This window comes from Crocodylus porosus, unplaced genomic scaffold (assembly GCF_001723895.1).
Source record: "Crocodylus porosus isolate Cpor-Errol unplaced genomic scaffold, CroPor_comp1, whole genome shotgun sequence".
Lineage (NCBI taxonomy): Eukaryota > Metazoa > Chordata > Crocodylia > Crocodylidae > Crocodylus > Crocodylus porosus.
The window spans coordinates 60,536,308-60,552,786 of NW_017728886.1; the positions used below are offsets into that span (position 1 = coordinate 60,536,308).

Consider the following 16,479-nt stretch of genomic DNA (forward strand, 5'->3'; position numbering starts at 1 on the left):
TTTTTCAAATTGAGTAGCCCAAAATGAAAACAGCAGCAGACAGTTATTTTAGTGATTAGAGACAACTACAAAAAAAATCTGTATAAGAAAATGAAAGAGCTGCTGCACTGCTTGAAAATGCTGCAATGGTGCTATAGCTCATTAACATAACCAAAAAGGTGTTTACGGTTTCTATGAAGCTCAAGTAAAGTGCCTGTTTGTTTTTGCAATACACTATGTTGCACGAGACAGCTTGTCTACTTATGTAGTATGCATGAGTACATACTAGCAACAGTTTCATAAAATTAAAGAAGAGTCTACATTCATGTGGGAAGGATGTTTAAATATAGTCGGAGAACCTGAGGTTGCTAGATCACCATATACACAAGTTTATGATAATGATCTGGCTTATTTCTCAACTGAATATTTTGAACGGAAAACTACAGATCTGATGTTGCAAAGTGCTAAGTACCTTTTCATGGCAGTCTACATTTCATGGAAACAGGTTCCAAACTTTTCCTTTTATTATATATAGTCCTTAGTTTTGACATGTTTAAAAATTATTTTAAAATGTTCTTATTTATAAGTATTGAACATTCCAGCTATCTAGACATAAAGATAAAAATAAAAAAAAATAGAAGGCCACTTGCATCTCCCTCTTTCTCTTTTAAGTCTAAAAATAATCTTGATTAGTTTTAGGATGTTTTTGTTAGTGGCCAATTTCTCTTTTATTACTGGAATTGTATCCATATCTATCAGAAATATAGATGCAACAATCATTTTTTTGTTCAAAGAAACATACAAATTCCTAGCAGTTATAAACTGTTAAAACTTCCAGCAAACTTTCAGGACATTAACAAACAAACCTATATTACCTTGATAAATCAGGTTACATTTTCTAACTTTTCTATCCTAGCCCCTACAATAATTGGTTGGGTTTATCTACCAAAACTTGCAAAATTTTACTGTGTTTGAGCATTTCTGTGAGCAAAAGAGTTAGAATACATGATAACAACTACAATATAATGGCCAGATTAAAGCTGGATCAAATTATATTTGATATCATGTCAATTACATGCACTTAAGCCTAGAGACAAGTAGTTAGTCATGTTAGTCTGAAGTCAGGGCACAGTGGCACTTTAAAGACCAACTCATTCAGGAAGCATAAGCTTTGCTAGGCAATAGCTTACATACTCAGATGCTATAAAACTTGGCTGTAAAAGTAGGCAAATGATTTTGGATGACAATAATATCATATTTAGTACCATCATATTTGAACTAGATGTCACACTGGGTTAATGCATACAAAAATTTCACCTGTGGAATTATAAATATATATGTACTCTCTTACAAGCTTGACCCAAAGCCCATTACAAAACAGTGGAAAGAGTCCCATTTACTTCAAAGGGTTTTGGATTAAGATCTATATAACAAAGCCCAATAGGGTTTAGTATGAGGAGCAGTTTCTCCTAAAAGAATACTCAGAATAGGAATAATCAGAGGCTGCCAATCAGGAATGAACTGCATGACCAGTGCTGTGGGGCAAGAAATCTGGCACTCTCAAATGCTATGAAAACATGAGTTTTATATAATCCAAACACAACCAAATGCTCCAAAAAACAAAAATAAGATGGAATTTGAAAGTCCAGACACAAGCTACAGTGGTTACAGACACCAATTAGTTTTGCCTAGGATTTTGGTGCCAGGCATTTAAAAAAAATCACCCCTAGAAATATGGAGAAAAGTATAACAAGAAATCAGTTGCACATGACTTTATTAAGTGAATGTTGACTAAAAACTGACTATGATACAAGCTTTACACCATAGTGAATTTCAATAGCTGCATACAACTGTACTGCTTTTATAATAGCTTGATGCAGATATGCTTCACTATCTTACAGACGCTCAATTTTAAAATGTAAATGGTACAGGATATTGATAAACCAATTAGCACTGATGCAAAGCAAATTCCTCTTTTATCTCAATTACAACATGACAACTTAATAGGTCAAGATAGTCTAACATCTGAGACAAGGGCAATTCAATAAAACAACCGCATCTTGATATGGTAATTAAGAGGAAATGTGAATCCATTACCCTGCCTTGTGAGTGTGCACATGCATGTGTATACTTGCTTCTCAATTTAAATAATCTAATGCCCCGTTACAGTTTTTAAATTTTTTTGTCAACCTCAAAGTGACACAGTGACAACATCTGCAGTTTTTGATGCAGAGTCATAAGCGTGTGTCTATAGAGATCAATAAAAACTATGTATTTATAAATTTCTCTCAGAAGCAAGGACTTAATCATGGATAAATCTGCAAACTCTATTATGCAAGTCTGAGAAAGAAAAATATTGCTAAATTTAATTAAAAAAGTTGTAGAGGCTTGCACACAAATAAATATGAAATAAAATTTAGGAAGTGTAAATACACGCATGCAACCCAAATCCCTTAAAAATAGAAGGAAAACTGCTTCTTAGGTAAACTGTTTCATTGTTACTGTTTACAACTTAGATACATCATCTAATCAGTGCTCTTACAACAGGAAACTGTTTAAGCAAAGTAATAGAATCTACATTGGATTTTTCACAAGGAAGTATTGTGGTGAGCATGACAAACTACAGCAGTTAAGTTTGACAGGAGGGTAAATTGTCTTTTTATGATTGCATCCTAATTTCTATTGAGATATACACAAATGCTAGCAGTTTCTTTTTAGAATTTGTTCTGAACAATATTTCACATAGGCAAATAAAGCCAAATGGAGCTATGTGGAAACGTAACACTTAGAGATACTCTATCTTACCTTTTGCTTCAAGTAAAACTACCTCCATATTATCTCAGTACATCTACATATAGTGAGCATATTGTGTATTGCATCGTAATAGAGGAAACCGACATTGTATAAAATACAGTACAAATTTAGAGGGGAAAATATAATAGTTTATAGCCACTGCAAAAAACACTCCTGTTCTCACGAGTCCTACTTTCGGTTAAATAAATGAGCTCTGTTACATTCTAATAACAGAACACTTCTAATTTTTTTTTCTGGCAGAATCTCATTTATGCCATCTGATCGTTATTTTCTCACTACAGAAAAAGTCAACCAGCACAGAACAGACGCTGCTATTATAAAAAACCAAAAAACCAAATATGAAATCTAACAAACCTGATTCCAAGATTCATAGCTTCAGCAGTTCCAATCATACTGATAGCTAAGAGCATGTTGTTGCAGATCTTGGCTGCCTGAAAATAAATTAAATAACCAGTGAGCTCAATTTTCATGTAGCTATCTTGTAGGAATTTTCTTCACCCAACTCCAGCAGAGAGCTGTGACTGAAGATATTCAGACAGCCTCTCCCTAAAGGTAACACCAGAAGAGAACCCTAGCATCAAGGCAATGGAGGCTGACCTATGGCTTCTTCACCCAGTGGGAAACTTTTTTTTTTGTTGGCCCAGTAATTCAATTTGTAATGCTTCAAATGTAGTGGTTACTTTCAGATGACACCATAAATCTATTACTATGATACAAATTTAAAAAAATAAAAAAAAGTGACGGCCGAAATTCTTAACAAGCCAAACTGATAAAATGGTGTACTTGCTTTAGTTTAGATGTGTATTTTAATGTATTTTATTTTGGTAATAGAATCAGGAAACAAACAAAAAGATTCAGAAATGATAATGGCCTTAACTGTGGATTCTGAAACTAAATAACTTATTGTGAGGTATATTACTGGAAATGGGATTAGAATGGAAAAACAACATAAGGAAAAAGGCCAGACTGACTGTATACTTTGCAAGCATTACCTGTCCAGTTCCAACCTCTCCACAATAGACCACATTGGAACCCATGCATGTCAGCAACTCTTTGGCAGCATCAAACTCTTGTTCCACTCCACCAACCATGAAAGTAAGGTTTCCAGCTTGAGCGGCTCCAACTCCTAAATCAAGACAACATAAGATGCAGCACTTTTAAGGAAAAAGAACCCAACTTATTTATGTAGGCCCTGATCGGGTACAGCATGCATGTACTTACTGTTGCATGTGTGAACAGATCAAATTCATTTAATGGAGAAAGAAGGTTGAATAAAGTTATTATTCAACCTTATATTGAATAAGAACATAAGAGTGCTTATATCTTTACAGGATCAAGAATTTAAAATTCCTGAATATATACTGATGAAACATATGCAAGCCCAACTCTAAATTCATCTAAAAGGATTGGGAAGCTTTATTTTTTAAATACTTAAATTCTGAGAAAGAAAATAAGGTCATAAATAAAATGATGTGACATTCAGAATTTGAATTTTGCATCATTTTTATTTGATTAAAATAATCACCATATAATGAAATGTTGCATACCTCCAAATAGCTCTTTATGGAAAGCATCTAAAGAAATGGCTATTTTAGCATTTAAAAACCTATCAGTATCTTACTGTTATGAAGTTTTTGTTATTCAAAAATGAAACTACTTTTTATAAGAACTATTAGCACCTTAAGCACACCTTCTAAACTAGTTTGGATTTAAGCATGGTTGAAAACAAACACAGAGGAGCCAAAATAAAAGCTTGCTCTCCAGTTCGTCAGCAGAGCTTCACTACAAATATGTTGCATGCTGCTAATCTTAAAAGTTCCTTTTCCCTCTACTTGGGGAAATTAAGGCCAATATCTCTATACATAATTTACAACAAAAAGAGAACTTCAAAACCTTTTAACAGATAGAGAAAAAAAAATTAACATCCCTAACATTTGCAGTTTCCTTTCTGTAAGTATGTCCTATCTTTAACATCCAGGGACAGCATTATAGATCTAGAACCACTAAATGAAAAAAAAATCAGGATTTATCCTATGATACTTAGCATCAAGATTAAAAGCTTAGAAAATAATTCTAAGAAAAGAATTGGAAAAGAAATCTAATGTCATTTTGAATTACATCCTTAGTTGCCACCTCCACCCTCCCACCAACTTATTTTAATGGATGAAACTGCTATGTGAATTTGGCCCAACAATACCACTTGGAAAAAAGAGATTAATACCTTATCTTTCCTATTTATTTAGTAATACATCTACAAAGCTAGGCACCATAAATTTCTGTGTTATGCATCAAACCTTGGCCTATTAGGACAGTCAGCTGCAAGTAATGGCCTACTTCTGAATTTAATGTATTCAACCAGTCCAGTGTTTTTCCAAAAAGGACAAATGAGACTACTCATTTTTCTTCCACAGTGCAAATGACTTTGTTCTGCAATAACAACAACTCTCTCCCTCAGTTAAGGTTGGTACTATGATTAACCAATTAGCTAGGATGATAGCTATTATTAAATGATTATACTGAAGTGGTACCCTGAGATCTAAGTGGGATCAGGCTTCATTGTGCTACATGTTGTACAATTACATGTGACAATGCAGTTCAAATCTTAAACAAATGAGCAAAACCTTTGGGGAAAAAAACCCCAAAACCTGACAAAGCAATCAATTACATTAATTTATTAAAATTATACTCCATTTACATTTTCCCCACTAAATGAAAATATTTCATAAAAGGTAATCAAACTACTATCAACACAGTAGTTTGGATCATCCAACCATATGTCCAAATCACTGTAGTAACATAAAGGTGTTCATGGTCTAACATCAGTATATTAGCAACAACAACAACATAATAATTCAAACAAGTTAAATAAATGTCCTTCCCCCTGTAGGTGCTAAGGATGCTTAGACAAGGAAGCTGGTATCTTTACATAATATAGTGGTCAGGGTAAAGCATTACAGGTTGGATTACCTTTGTTATGTGGAGCCCACCTCAACAGGAACTACCAACATCAGCACCAGAGAATTTGGAGTAGAGGCTGCCGGGTTTTTATTTAAAAATAAAATACTGCAAAACTTTAAGGCATACACTCCACATTCCTCCACTGCAAAGAATTTTCCAGCAGAGGTGAGAGGTAAGGGACACAATATAGGCTGTCCATGTGCAGTGCTAGAGTCACTCCTCAGCCTTGAAGGAAGGATTCCTTTCTGGTTTCTTTCTCCAGGTAACTTCTTATGCCCAACCCTGAAACCTAGTATAGGCACAGAAGCTTAGATTTGGACCCCAAATAAACCAGACCACTGTCAGCTCTTGACCACTAACTTTTCATGCTCAATGACTGCACAGATCACTACATTAATAAAAATGCAGCGTTTTTAATTCTGTTCCCCAATGTTTTTATTCAAACCACATAACAGCCTTTACCACTAATCCTGTGATCTGACCTGCAGCAAATTAAGTAGACAATTTAAGTCAAAGCTTACAAACAAAATCCAGTACTATCCATCATAGGTCAATAGCCTTGTATCTAGATTACAAACTGCTAAATAGCTTCAGAGACTCATTTATTAGAGCAAAATTAATGCTGACAATAGTTTTCAGCTGGTTAATCTTTTGACAGCTGTACTCTCTCACTTGTTCAAACACTTACAATTCAAGTAAAAAAAATAAATTAGTTAAGCAAAAAGAAAAGAAAAGAGCAATTTGTTGTGCAATGTAGAAGTCTTAGAAACATTTCTAATTTAAAACACCACCCCCCCCAAAAAAACAAAACAAAACCAGAAGCTAAAAAAAACCCACTTCCATCACAGTGGGTTTTTCCATCAAAATTTCCTACCAATTCTCAGCAGGTGGAAACAAAAAGTAATCCAACATACATCTAGTGCTGACAATTTAAGAGAGGAAATGCAGTCAATCTAACCTTGAAAAAAAAATTCAGCTGCAAACAGAAGACAGAAGTTTGCATCCTGCAAGTAGGACCACTCATTTTACTTCAATATTCTGGAATACAGTAGACCAGCACCACTATAGGCTAAGATGGAGCTGTCAAAAGCTCACACTACATGACTAAAGGAAAAGGAGGATGAACAACGGCACGAGTCACGATTTTATTTCCTGTCTACTGAGGTGCATCTTATACCTTTTAAAATAGTATTTATGTATCCCTATTAGAGAGCGAATTTCATGTGCATCTTCAGGATTATTCTGCTCCTGCAGAGACCTGCAAACTTTTTCTCTTCAATTTATAACTTATGGGACTGGCCTCTGAGATGGCATCTGTGATTAGCACAGGTTTGTGCTTGTGTCTCCTGTAGGAAGAAAAGATTGTTATCCCATTTTAGCTCCAGACCCACAACAGGCTAGTCTAGCATGGTGTCTTACGCCCCTGTGAACCCTTAATGAAGTCTTGATAGCAGACTGCAAGATACAAACCAGTGGCCACCATGCTAGTACAGCATCCCCCCCTGTATGTATATTGCTGTATGGCCATAGGATAGTTTGTGTGACCAGACCCTGGAATAGACTCCCAGCGGGAGTGCTGCAGGCACAGAAGGAGTCTGGACACGCACCTTGCTGGGATTACTTAATCCCAGCAGTCTTTCCTACCCAGAGCAAGAGGGCTAGATCCGATGATCACATGAGGTCCCTTCCAGCTCCAAACTTCTGTGAACCTGTGACTGTAAGAGTAGGAACAGAGCTAGAGCAATGAAAATACCATATTTACTTGAACAAAAGACAAGGACTCTTTCCCCAGTCACCACTGGGGAAAAAAAACTTTCGTTTTACATTCACATACAAAAGAAACCTCATTAAATACACAGTCTATCATTAAACTACTGCCAAAAGCAGCATGCGCTCAGTAATGGAAGCCATCTAGGAAGTTGATTAAATGAAGCCAATGCTGAGCGTGACTATAAAACACATGGGCCATATTGAACAAACACAGGCCTTCAGGCCTGGGGCTTGTACATAGGATGTCTGCCTGGTTTTGGAAAGTATCTGAATCCCTAGACTGATGGGTCTGAGAAGGAGACTACTTGCCTGGTAGTAGAGCCACAAAGACTTATACGATTGTGCTCTGCTCAGTCAAATTTTGGAACTTTACTGTTGGACTATACCTAATGAATTTGTAACCGATTTGCCCTTGAAAACAAAACTAAAAATAATATTATATAATTATACAATATAAAATGTTGTAATATATACATTATATGCTATATCTATAAATAGATAGATAGATCCTACCACAAGGATAGTTTAGGGAAGTCATCTGAAGAAGTGGTAGTGTCCATTGTGCACAGTCCCCCTCAGCACTGATTTTTCCAAGTCATGTTGAGCCACTAAACTGAATACAATTCAGCTTTCTCTTCACTCCCATACTGAGTGCACCTACCTTTCTCATTTCCAATGATTCCTGTTTCTTCATCAGCCTTAAATGTCTGGCAGACATCAGATGGAGCCCTTGGCAGTTCACCCAGAATCCCTGTTGTCCCCTCTCTCAGACTGTCACCTATGATTAATGTAGCCCTGCCCTCCTTGAGGTGGAGCCAGACCAGTTTGCCTTGCGCCTCATCTGCATATATGTGGGGGTTAATTAGCATATGGATCCTTTGTTGGGAGGGGGATCTGGAGTACATACAAGTACTGGGCACTGCTGAACTGCAGGATCACCATGGCTTGAAACACTGTTGACTCGGTGGGGGCCCAGAGCAATGACCTATCTGATAATGCAAGAGTAGAACCTCCCAACTTCATAGCAGAAGTGGACTGCATGGCAGCTCCTTAAATCTTGCCGGTTCCCCCGTACACCCTCCCTTGCCGATTGGTAGAAGGACCCGGTCATGAACACCACATGCCCCTGGCAGCTGGGGGGGCACAGCCAGCTCTGGTAGGCAGCGGTGCTGCAGTCGGCAATATGAGCATGGTGGTGGCAAGTGGGGAGCTACCGCAGGCAGCTACAGTTCTGTTGGCGGGGGCGGGGGCAGGGGGGTAGCGACTGCCAACCAGTGGTCGATGACTACCCGCAGGTGCTGCTAGCAGTGGCCAGTGGCAATTGCTGACACTGCCAGCAGTGTTGGCAGTGGGGCAGGGTGAGCACTGACCACCTGCAGTGACTGACTCTCCCGGCGGCACCTTTTTGTATGCACCCGTATGCACCCCTACGCATCGTCAATGGGCCCCGTCACTCACTCCTGATTGGCAGGGAGGTGGAAACTGCAGTTTTAAATATGGAGCTATTTTTACCTCCTGGCCAGTCAGCAGCAAGCAGCAGGGCCACTAGGGTCCCTCAGGCAATCAGCAACTTGGGGGGGTGGGGGGAGGGACATGCAGCAGAACTTGCAAGATCAAAGGAGCTTCCGCAAATTTGGTAAGTCCCTAATCACGAGCCTTTTGGCTTATGACTAATATCATGCATAGTTTGTACTGTACATAAAGTAGGTAAAGTGCTGCTTAATAGTATAGAGTACCCATGCAAAAACTTGCAGCAATTTAAAAAAAAAAAAAGTTAATGCATCACTTCTAGATAAACTAAGTCTATGTGTACCTGTAATAATTTACCTGTGTATTAATTACTATAGGTATGTTTATTTAAAATGTTAGTGTTTTCAAACTTGTCCCTTACTTCCATGTGCTCAGGAAGAGCAGGATCTAACAGGAAGGAGTGGGGGAAGGGACTGCAGGGGAAAGACATTGGAGAGGCAAGAGTAAGGGGGCTGCGTGACCTTCCAGATTTAAATTTTCCCTGATGTACCAGTGGAAGATAAACCTCCAATAATTAGATTGTATACCTAGAACACATATAAATTTGTATAATTTTCCATATATAGAATCTAATTATTGAGGGGGTCATCTTATATTTGAGTAAATATACTGTATGTCTCAATATATTGTGTACATGTACACACACACAGACACACACACAGACACACACACACACACACACAGTGTTGTTATATAACAACAAAAATTACTTAACAAATTCAGACAATTCAGTGCTATTGGAAGATGCTGGCCCAGGTGAATTTTTAGAAGAATGGGCAGACCCACCCAGGATAAAAAGCCAATCCTTCTCAAACAGGGAAAAGAGCTGAAGTCCTCTATTTATACACAAGAAGAGGTACACATAATATTACACATTGAGATGCTATGTATAGCTATCTATAGAAATAGCCCTTGCGATTAGAATTACTACAGTCTCTTTGATGCGCTCTGTGAGCTGGATGAGGGGTATGGGGCCAGCCTGCAGTCTGGATCAGGCTGATAGACTGGCCCCCCATTCCAGGTCCAGTCCCAGCGTATGTTGCTTGCAGTGCGCATGCCAGCTCCAGCCACAAGCACTGCATGCAACATATGCCAGCTTTGGCCCTGCATGTAGCACGCGGCATGTGCACCAGTCCAAGAACCGTGCTAAATGTGGTGTGTGGGACCGGTCTGGGGCATGCACTGCATGGGGTGCCCACACCATACTGACCCAGCATGCTGGATCTGATCTGGGGGAGTGGTTTATCAGTCCGATATGGACCAGCCCCACACCCAGTGTGTACAGTCAGACTGATATGGGGACCACACGCTCTAGCCCTGACTTTTTCCCCTGTATGTGGCATGGGCAGCTGGTCTGTGGGCTCAACCTGGGCTGGCCCCAGATCCAGCATTCAGGGTCAGTCCAGCATGGATGCTGCATGCAGTGCACACCCTAGACTGCCCCTGCACTGTATACAGACCACAGCACGCAGGGCCAGGGTCAATGCATGTGGGACATAAGGCAGTCAGAAACACACAGGCAGCACTGTAGCTGGATGATAGGGCTCTATGGGCCACATTTTTGACACCCCTGCCCTACAGGGATTGTTAGTATTATAATCAACAATGTGAAATCTGGTAACATGGACACATCCACAAAAACCTGGACCCCAATTCACTGAGGATATAGAGCCTTCAGATGATCATGGCAATTAGTCATCACTAACCTGGAACAGATTTGATCCATTGATCTAGAAGGGAAAGACTCCCTAGCTCCAAACTCATATAGCTTAGTTTATTAAAAATCTTCAGAATCTTGATCCTGAAGAATCCTGAGGTATATATGTGAGCTCCTGGCAGTGTACTTTTTCCAGTTCTAATGTAAGACTTTTGCCATCAGGCTTGTAGTGATAATTGTATTTTGATTATAGCCAGTTTGTTTATTATTAAGAATATGAACTGATAATGACCACATTCAAATTTACATGCCCTTAGTTTCAAAGATCACTTGCCATTCTCCAAATTAGAAAATATATATGTTATGTTTAAAAAAAAAAAAATGTATAATTTAGGACAATATCCCAAGTGTATGCATAAAAATATAGGAGCCACAGTTAGCTGTTGAAAAAGCCCCCAGCTTTCTGTTGCATCTATGTTTATGCACACACTAAGATAACTAAGACTGTGCTGTGCACTCATAAAATTGTTTATCAAGGATTTACTTTTGTTGTTAATTTGAAAAGGAGAAGTAAAAATAGCTTATCCATGAGCCTTAGATTGCACTGGAGACTTCAATGCCAACCTTTAAATCTGTCTTTCAAATCTTGAGATGTTTAGGCAGAATGTCTATTTTTTATTGTTTTTTTAAACATACAATGCATTGAACAAGGTAGTTTAAAAAAAATCATCATCTGAAACCGATTTAAAAACAGAACAAAAATGTATTAGACATTTAATCCTTTCCTGTTCTACAATATCATATCTTATAGCACGAGAGCTTAAGTTTTGGCCTATTATGCCTTGGGAAGTGCAAAAGAACACTAGCTCCTTATTCTGATATTTTTGCAAAATTGCAGCTTAAGGGACTACAGTCACCTAAAACAAGTAGCTTCTTGTCATCTGTTTGCTTCCTTTCATATAGGCTGAACTTGAGAGCTGTCTGTATGTTTGCTTTAAGGGCTATGTGATTCTTATTAAATTCTTGCCAGCTCACACAAAATACTTTGTCTTTTGCAGTGCACAACAAGTTAAACCACAGATACTAAGATACAAGGGGCGGGGGGAGGCAGGGAATCTATAAAGGTTGCCACTCTTTTGCCACATAGAAAGCCCAAAGCACTTAAAAATATACTAAGAAAGCTCCAGCTATTAGCTTCAGCCAAAATTAAAAGCAAAGTATTTAAATTCTGATACTAAACTTTTCAAAGGAATAGTTAGTGAACTGTTTTCACTTCCTAAAAATAGGCAAAGTTGGGAATTAAGGCAAATGTTTTAAGAAACATCAATGAAAGAAACTATTTTAATATATAACCATCATCTTAAGGTAGACATGAGACTATTCTACAGCTTTATGACTGCAACACTGTAAATCACTTAATTTACTCAGAAGAACTTAAATGTTTTAACCAGTCTGCCATCAAAAGAGATAAAGAAGAGGGCCGATGGGACCTGGGCTGCAATGTGAGCCGTCTTTAAAATGCAATTGTTCTAATAATTTTCTACAGATGCAGCCTCACAAGGGGCTGCTGTCACAGGGACCATTTACGACTTGTTATGGTGTCTCTATTGTTTACCAGCGACATTCGCTAAAAAGGCGACAGCTGGGACAGAAAGCTGCTACTCAAGGAACAATATAATCCCGTGAAAGTAATCAACAAATTTAAGGGTGTTAATTAACTTTACACTTTATCATGTTCAATTAGTTGTCCTTTCTGGAAAAGATTGCCGTGCACAATCGGTTTAGAGCGTGCCATGTTTGATTTGTAAGTGATCACTGTTTCTGTTTCAGAGTCCATGTCAGATGTTCTCTTGGGTTTTAGTGACACAGATGAATGGCTCCACACATGTTAGGGGGTGATCTGGTTTAACATAAACCAGGAAAACATAACCTCTTGTTAACTTATTGTTGGCCTTATCCAGGATGGAAACAGTAATGTGTGTATATACATACGTACGTACGTACGTACACACACACACACACACACACACACACACACACACACACACTCTCTCTCTCTTCAAGGTGGCTCTACAGACAACAATACAAAGTTCAGTTTTCTGCTGAAACAAAGATGCACACAAAATGGACAATTTTTCATCATTATTTCTCAAAGCAATACTTGTCTTTTAGGGGCACGTTTGGGATCATTTCCTCCCAGCAAGATCTCTAGTTCTGCTGCATTATGCACTATGCACAAACATGTTCTTATATTTTACATAATGCACATAGCCTTTTTAATGGCAGCTGAACAAATGCTGGGTAGATGAAGTAAGTGCTGGTGTGTATAAAATTTTGCAGTGACTTTTAAATTTCTACTTTATTTCTATTGTATTTATAATGCTAGGAATGCAATGGGAAAGTTAGATTAATTTATTATTACAATTTGTTTTTCTCCCTTTAATGTACCTGTTTCTGCTTGCTAATGGGACAAGACAATGCTCATGATGAAGAGAGGATGTATTCAGAAGTACACCTTAATGAAAGTCACAGCAGTTTTTTTGTATTGATAAATAGAGTTCTGCATCAAGGTATTTCACAAGCTACTGATATTTGAACAAAAATGGAAACTGAGGTTTAGGTCACTACTTTCAAGATACATATAGGAGTGTTTGATATTATTTTTAACTAAAAGCAGGTTTGTCAAGGAACCTGAAACCTCAAAAATCCATGCATCTTCTTCCTTCTACATAATCTAGATACACAATTGTTTGAAATAAAATCTGTGCAAGTGAGATATAACCAGCAAATTCTTGGATAACATGCAAATTAAATACATTCCATCATAACTGTTCATCAAGTAATGTCGTGTTTTTAAAAGCAAAACTTGTAAAACTTAAAGAAAAATCCCAGAAAAGTTGTTGACTCTGAAAGCTAATAATGGGCTAAATAAAATATTAAAAGAAGCAAATTATAAGCTATATCTGAAATAGCTGAAACCACAAAACAAAGCAAGAGAAAACATTAGTTTTCTGCAGATCTGCAGGGAAAAGGGAAGCGGTCGATACATCCTTAAATTGGAAGCAATTGCTGTTCTTCTATCCCAAGTTGGCAGCTGCTACATTTGCAGACCTGGTTCATTATTTACCCATAATGACCATCAAGCTCCAGTCAAAGTCAGATCACAACGACTGTCAGCAGCTCTTTTAATTAGCCTTGTTTGAATTCAGATAAATATCACAATGGCCCAGCTTCTGCTGAAAGAGCAACACAACACTGTAAGGGATGAGCTGCTTGGATTTCAGAAACCAGCACTCTAACAGATCCTAAACAACTGAAGTACAGAAGTCTATTTTAAAAAGCACAATGCATATGATCTTTTCCTATACCTGTCACAACCCATTGTTCCCATTTAGGGGGAAATTTCTGCACCTGAATTTTTCAACTCAAAAGCATTAAAATCGAAATGGTAAAAAATACAATGTTCTATTTTTTTCTTATTTATAATGGGTTAATAACATCCTTAAATAACTCCCTTCAGAATCATGCATGTTGCAAAGCCGAAATAAAATTAAAGGGATGTATATATTAAAAGGATCATCCTCTCTAATTTATCTCCTGTTTTTTTTTTTTTTTTATCCTCAGGGAACGTAATCTTCTGTTCCACTAAGCCACTCTCATTCTCCCCTTGTCAGTAGCATAATAATAATCTCCCCCCTAGCATGGACAAGAATGAAGAGGTAGAGTGGACTGGACCATGCGCTTCAATGCTTAGGCCCCCAAACACCAGATACTTGCATACTAATGGCACAGGTTGAAAAGGGGAATGGAAGCATGTGCAGAAGAGATTTGCAATTTGTTTGCATCACTCTTTCGGACGGCGTTCCATGAGCTGCAATACGCAGTTTGTACTTGTATAGTCCTCTTTCACACAGGTTTAGAAAAATATAGACGTGGCAGCTACATTTTTAATACCTACTAGCACTTATGTTTGGCTCCACAGTTAGGTCCCGATTGTGCTAGGCACTGTACAAATATAAACTATAGCATTTGTCCCTGCCTTTAAAACCCCAGTCATGACTGTAATTTGCAATTTCTGTGCCACTTAAGAAGCCCCACCGACTTCAAAAGAACATACTCAGTGACTACTAGGCTTTAATCTCGTGTCTTTTACCTGCGCACACAGCAAGGATATAAAGAAACGACATACTAAAAGCTGCAGTAAGAAAGGAGCAGGAGGTGGAAAATTCTGGACACGCCCCGTTCACCTTCCACTGAGAGACAGACTATTGGGCTGGATGAATGTATAGTCTGACACAGTAATAAGAGTTCTTATATTATGTTCCATAAGTCTATACAGATGTTGCAAGAGTATATAGCTCACACCTCTAGGAATTAAATACCACAAAGAATTGAAGTAAAAAATTAGTGCAGTTGGGAGGATAAGAAGGTGGTCAAACCAAAAGCAGAATGTTAATGAGAGGACTTATAATTTGAAAGGAAGTGTTGAAAGGAATGCCATTGGGATTAGTACTTGAACTTGGCCATGGACACTAAGACAAAAGCAATAAAAAGCTCAATTTGATTTCAATATATTATAGAAGGATGCCAAAAGACACACACAACATGCCACCTTAATAAATACTGGTTAAAGACTAAGCAGGAACTGTAGTCCAGGAAATTTAATATGAGGAGAATGGTGCCACAAAAAAAATTATGAGAAGCTTTTAAGTAGCAATTGACACTTGAAAAATGATTAGCCAAAGAAATAGGTCACCAAAGGCAAATACACGCAGAGAAGCTATTGTAGCTTCTACAACAAAATATAAGCCAAAGAAAGACATGATGAAATTGTTCCATCTGCTGTCATTTATATTCATTTCTGGTCACTGTAATGTCAAAGAGAGGTATTATAGCACTTGAAAACTTACTGCATTGGGTAAAGAGGCTAATGCTATTGCAGAAGGAGAGGAAAAACTTTACTTAGCTGTCATTATTTATTTTACTTTGGGGATTTTTTTGTACCTAAACACTGCACAAAAATCATTTAAAATCCACAGTTAATGCCAGTAAGCATTCCCCACCCATGCTCCCATTAGCCCTCACCTCCCTTCCAGAAATCCTAACAAAAAATATAGGTGTTCATGTTTGAATCCTGGAATTTGTTGCCCTGCCAGCATTCCCTGGCATTTAGCACTAATGCACAAGTCCACAATGCACACCTATGGAGCTATACACAGGAATGACAATGGTAGCACAGCAATCTCAGCAAGTCAGAATCCCAAATTCATGGGATTTTTCAAGCTGTTGATCTATAAACTGTACATTAAGAGGAAGGCACCACAGTCAACGAATGGGTGCAATATGATTCCCTGCATCAAGTATACCAAGATTTAGATCAGCCTTCAAAGGATACCCCAATATAGACCATATGGCATTAAACCACTAAAAGGAAAGATGCCTGGATAACAAGCTAGGTTCCCAAAGACAGTATCAAATGGTGTATTAAATGTGGACAAAACAGTTCTCTTGATTAATATGATGCCTAAGATTCTAGTATTGTAATGGGAATCAAAATACAATCCCAAACTGTGACTATATAAACAAATGCTGGACAAGCCATCAACAGAGGCAGGAGCCATCTCCTCTGTACACTGAAGAGCTTTCCTACCATCTACACATGCAACTTCCACGTGCTAACCTAATTTGCCATCTCAGCCATGCAACCTAAATATAACATTTCATTGCCTACATCCAAATTAAAAGACAACAACAAAAAAAGCGAAAAACCA

At 38.0% G+C, this 16,479-nt stretch overlaps 1 protein-coding gene across 3 annotated transcripts in view; it reads right to left on the reverse strand.

The window, feature by feature from the left end:
* HIBADH (3-hydroxyisobutyrate dehydrogenase) overlaps positions 1-16,479 on the reverse strand; it is a 126,140-nt gene that overhangs the window by 23,236 nt on the left and 86,425 nt on the right. For all 3 annotated transcript variants that reach the window (XR_002101159.1, XM_019535284.1, XM_019535296.1), the window contains exons 5-6: positions 3,786-3,919; positions 3,148-3,224 (exon numbers count right to left, since the gene is read on the reverse strand). Coding sequence is in view for 2 of the 3 variants with exons in the window: in XM_019535284.1 (XP_019390829.1) it covers positions 3,148-3,224; positions 3,786-3,919 (211 nt within the window). In the remaining variant the exon portion in view is untranslated. The remainder of the gene's footprint in view (positions 1-3,147; positions 3,225-3,785; positions 3,920-16,479) is intronic.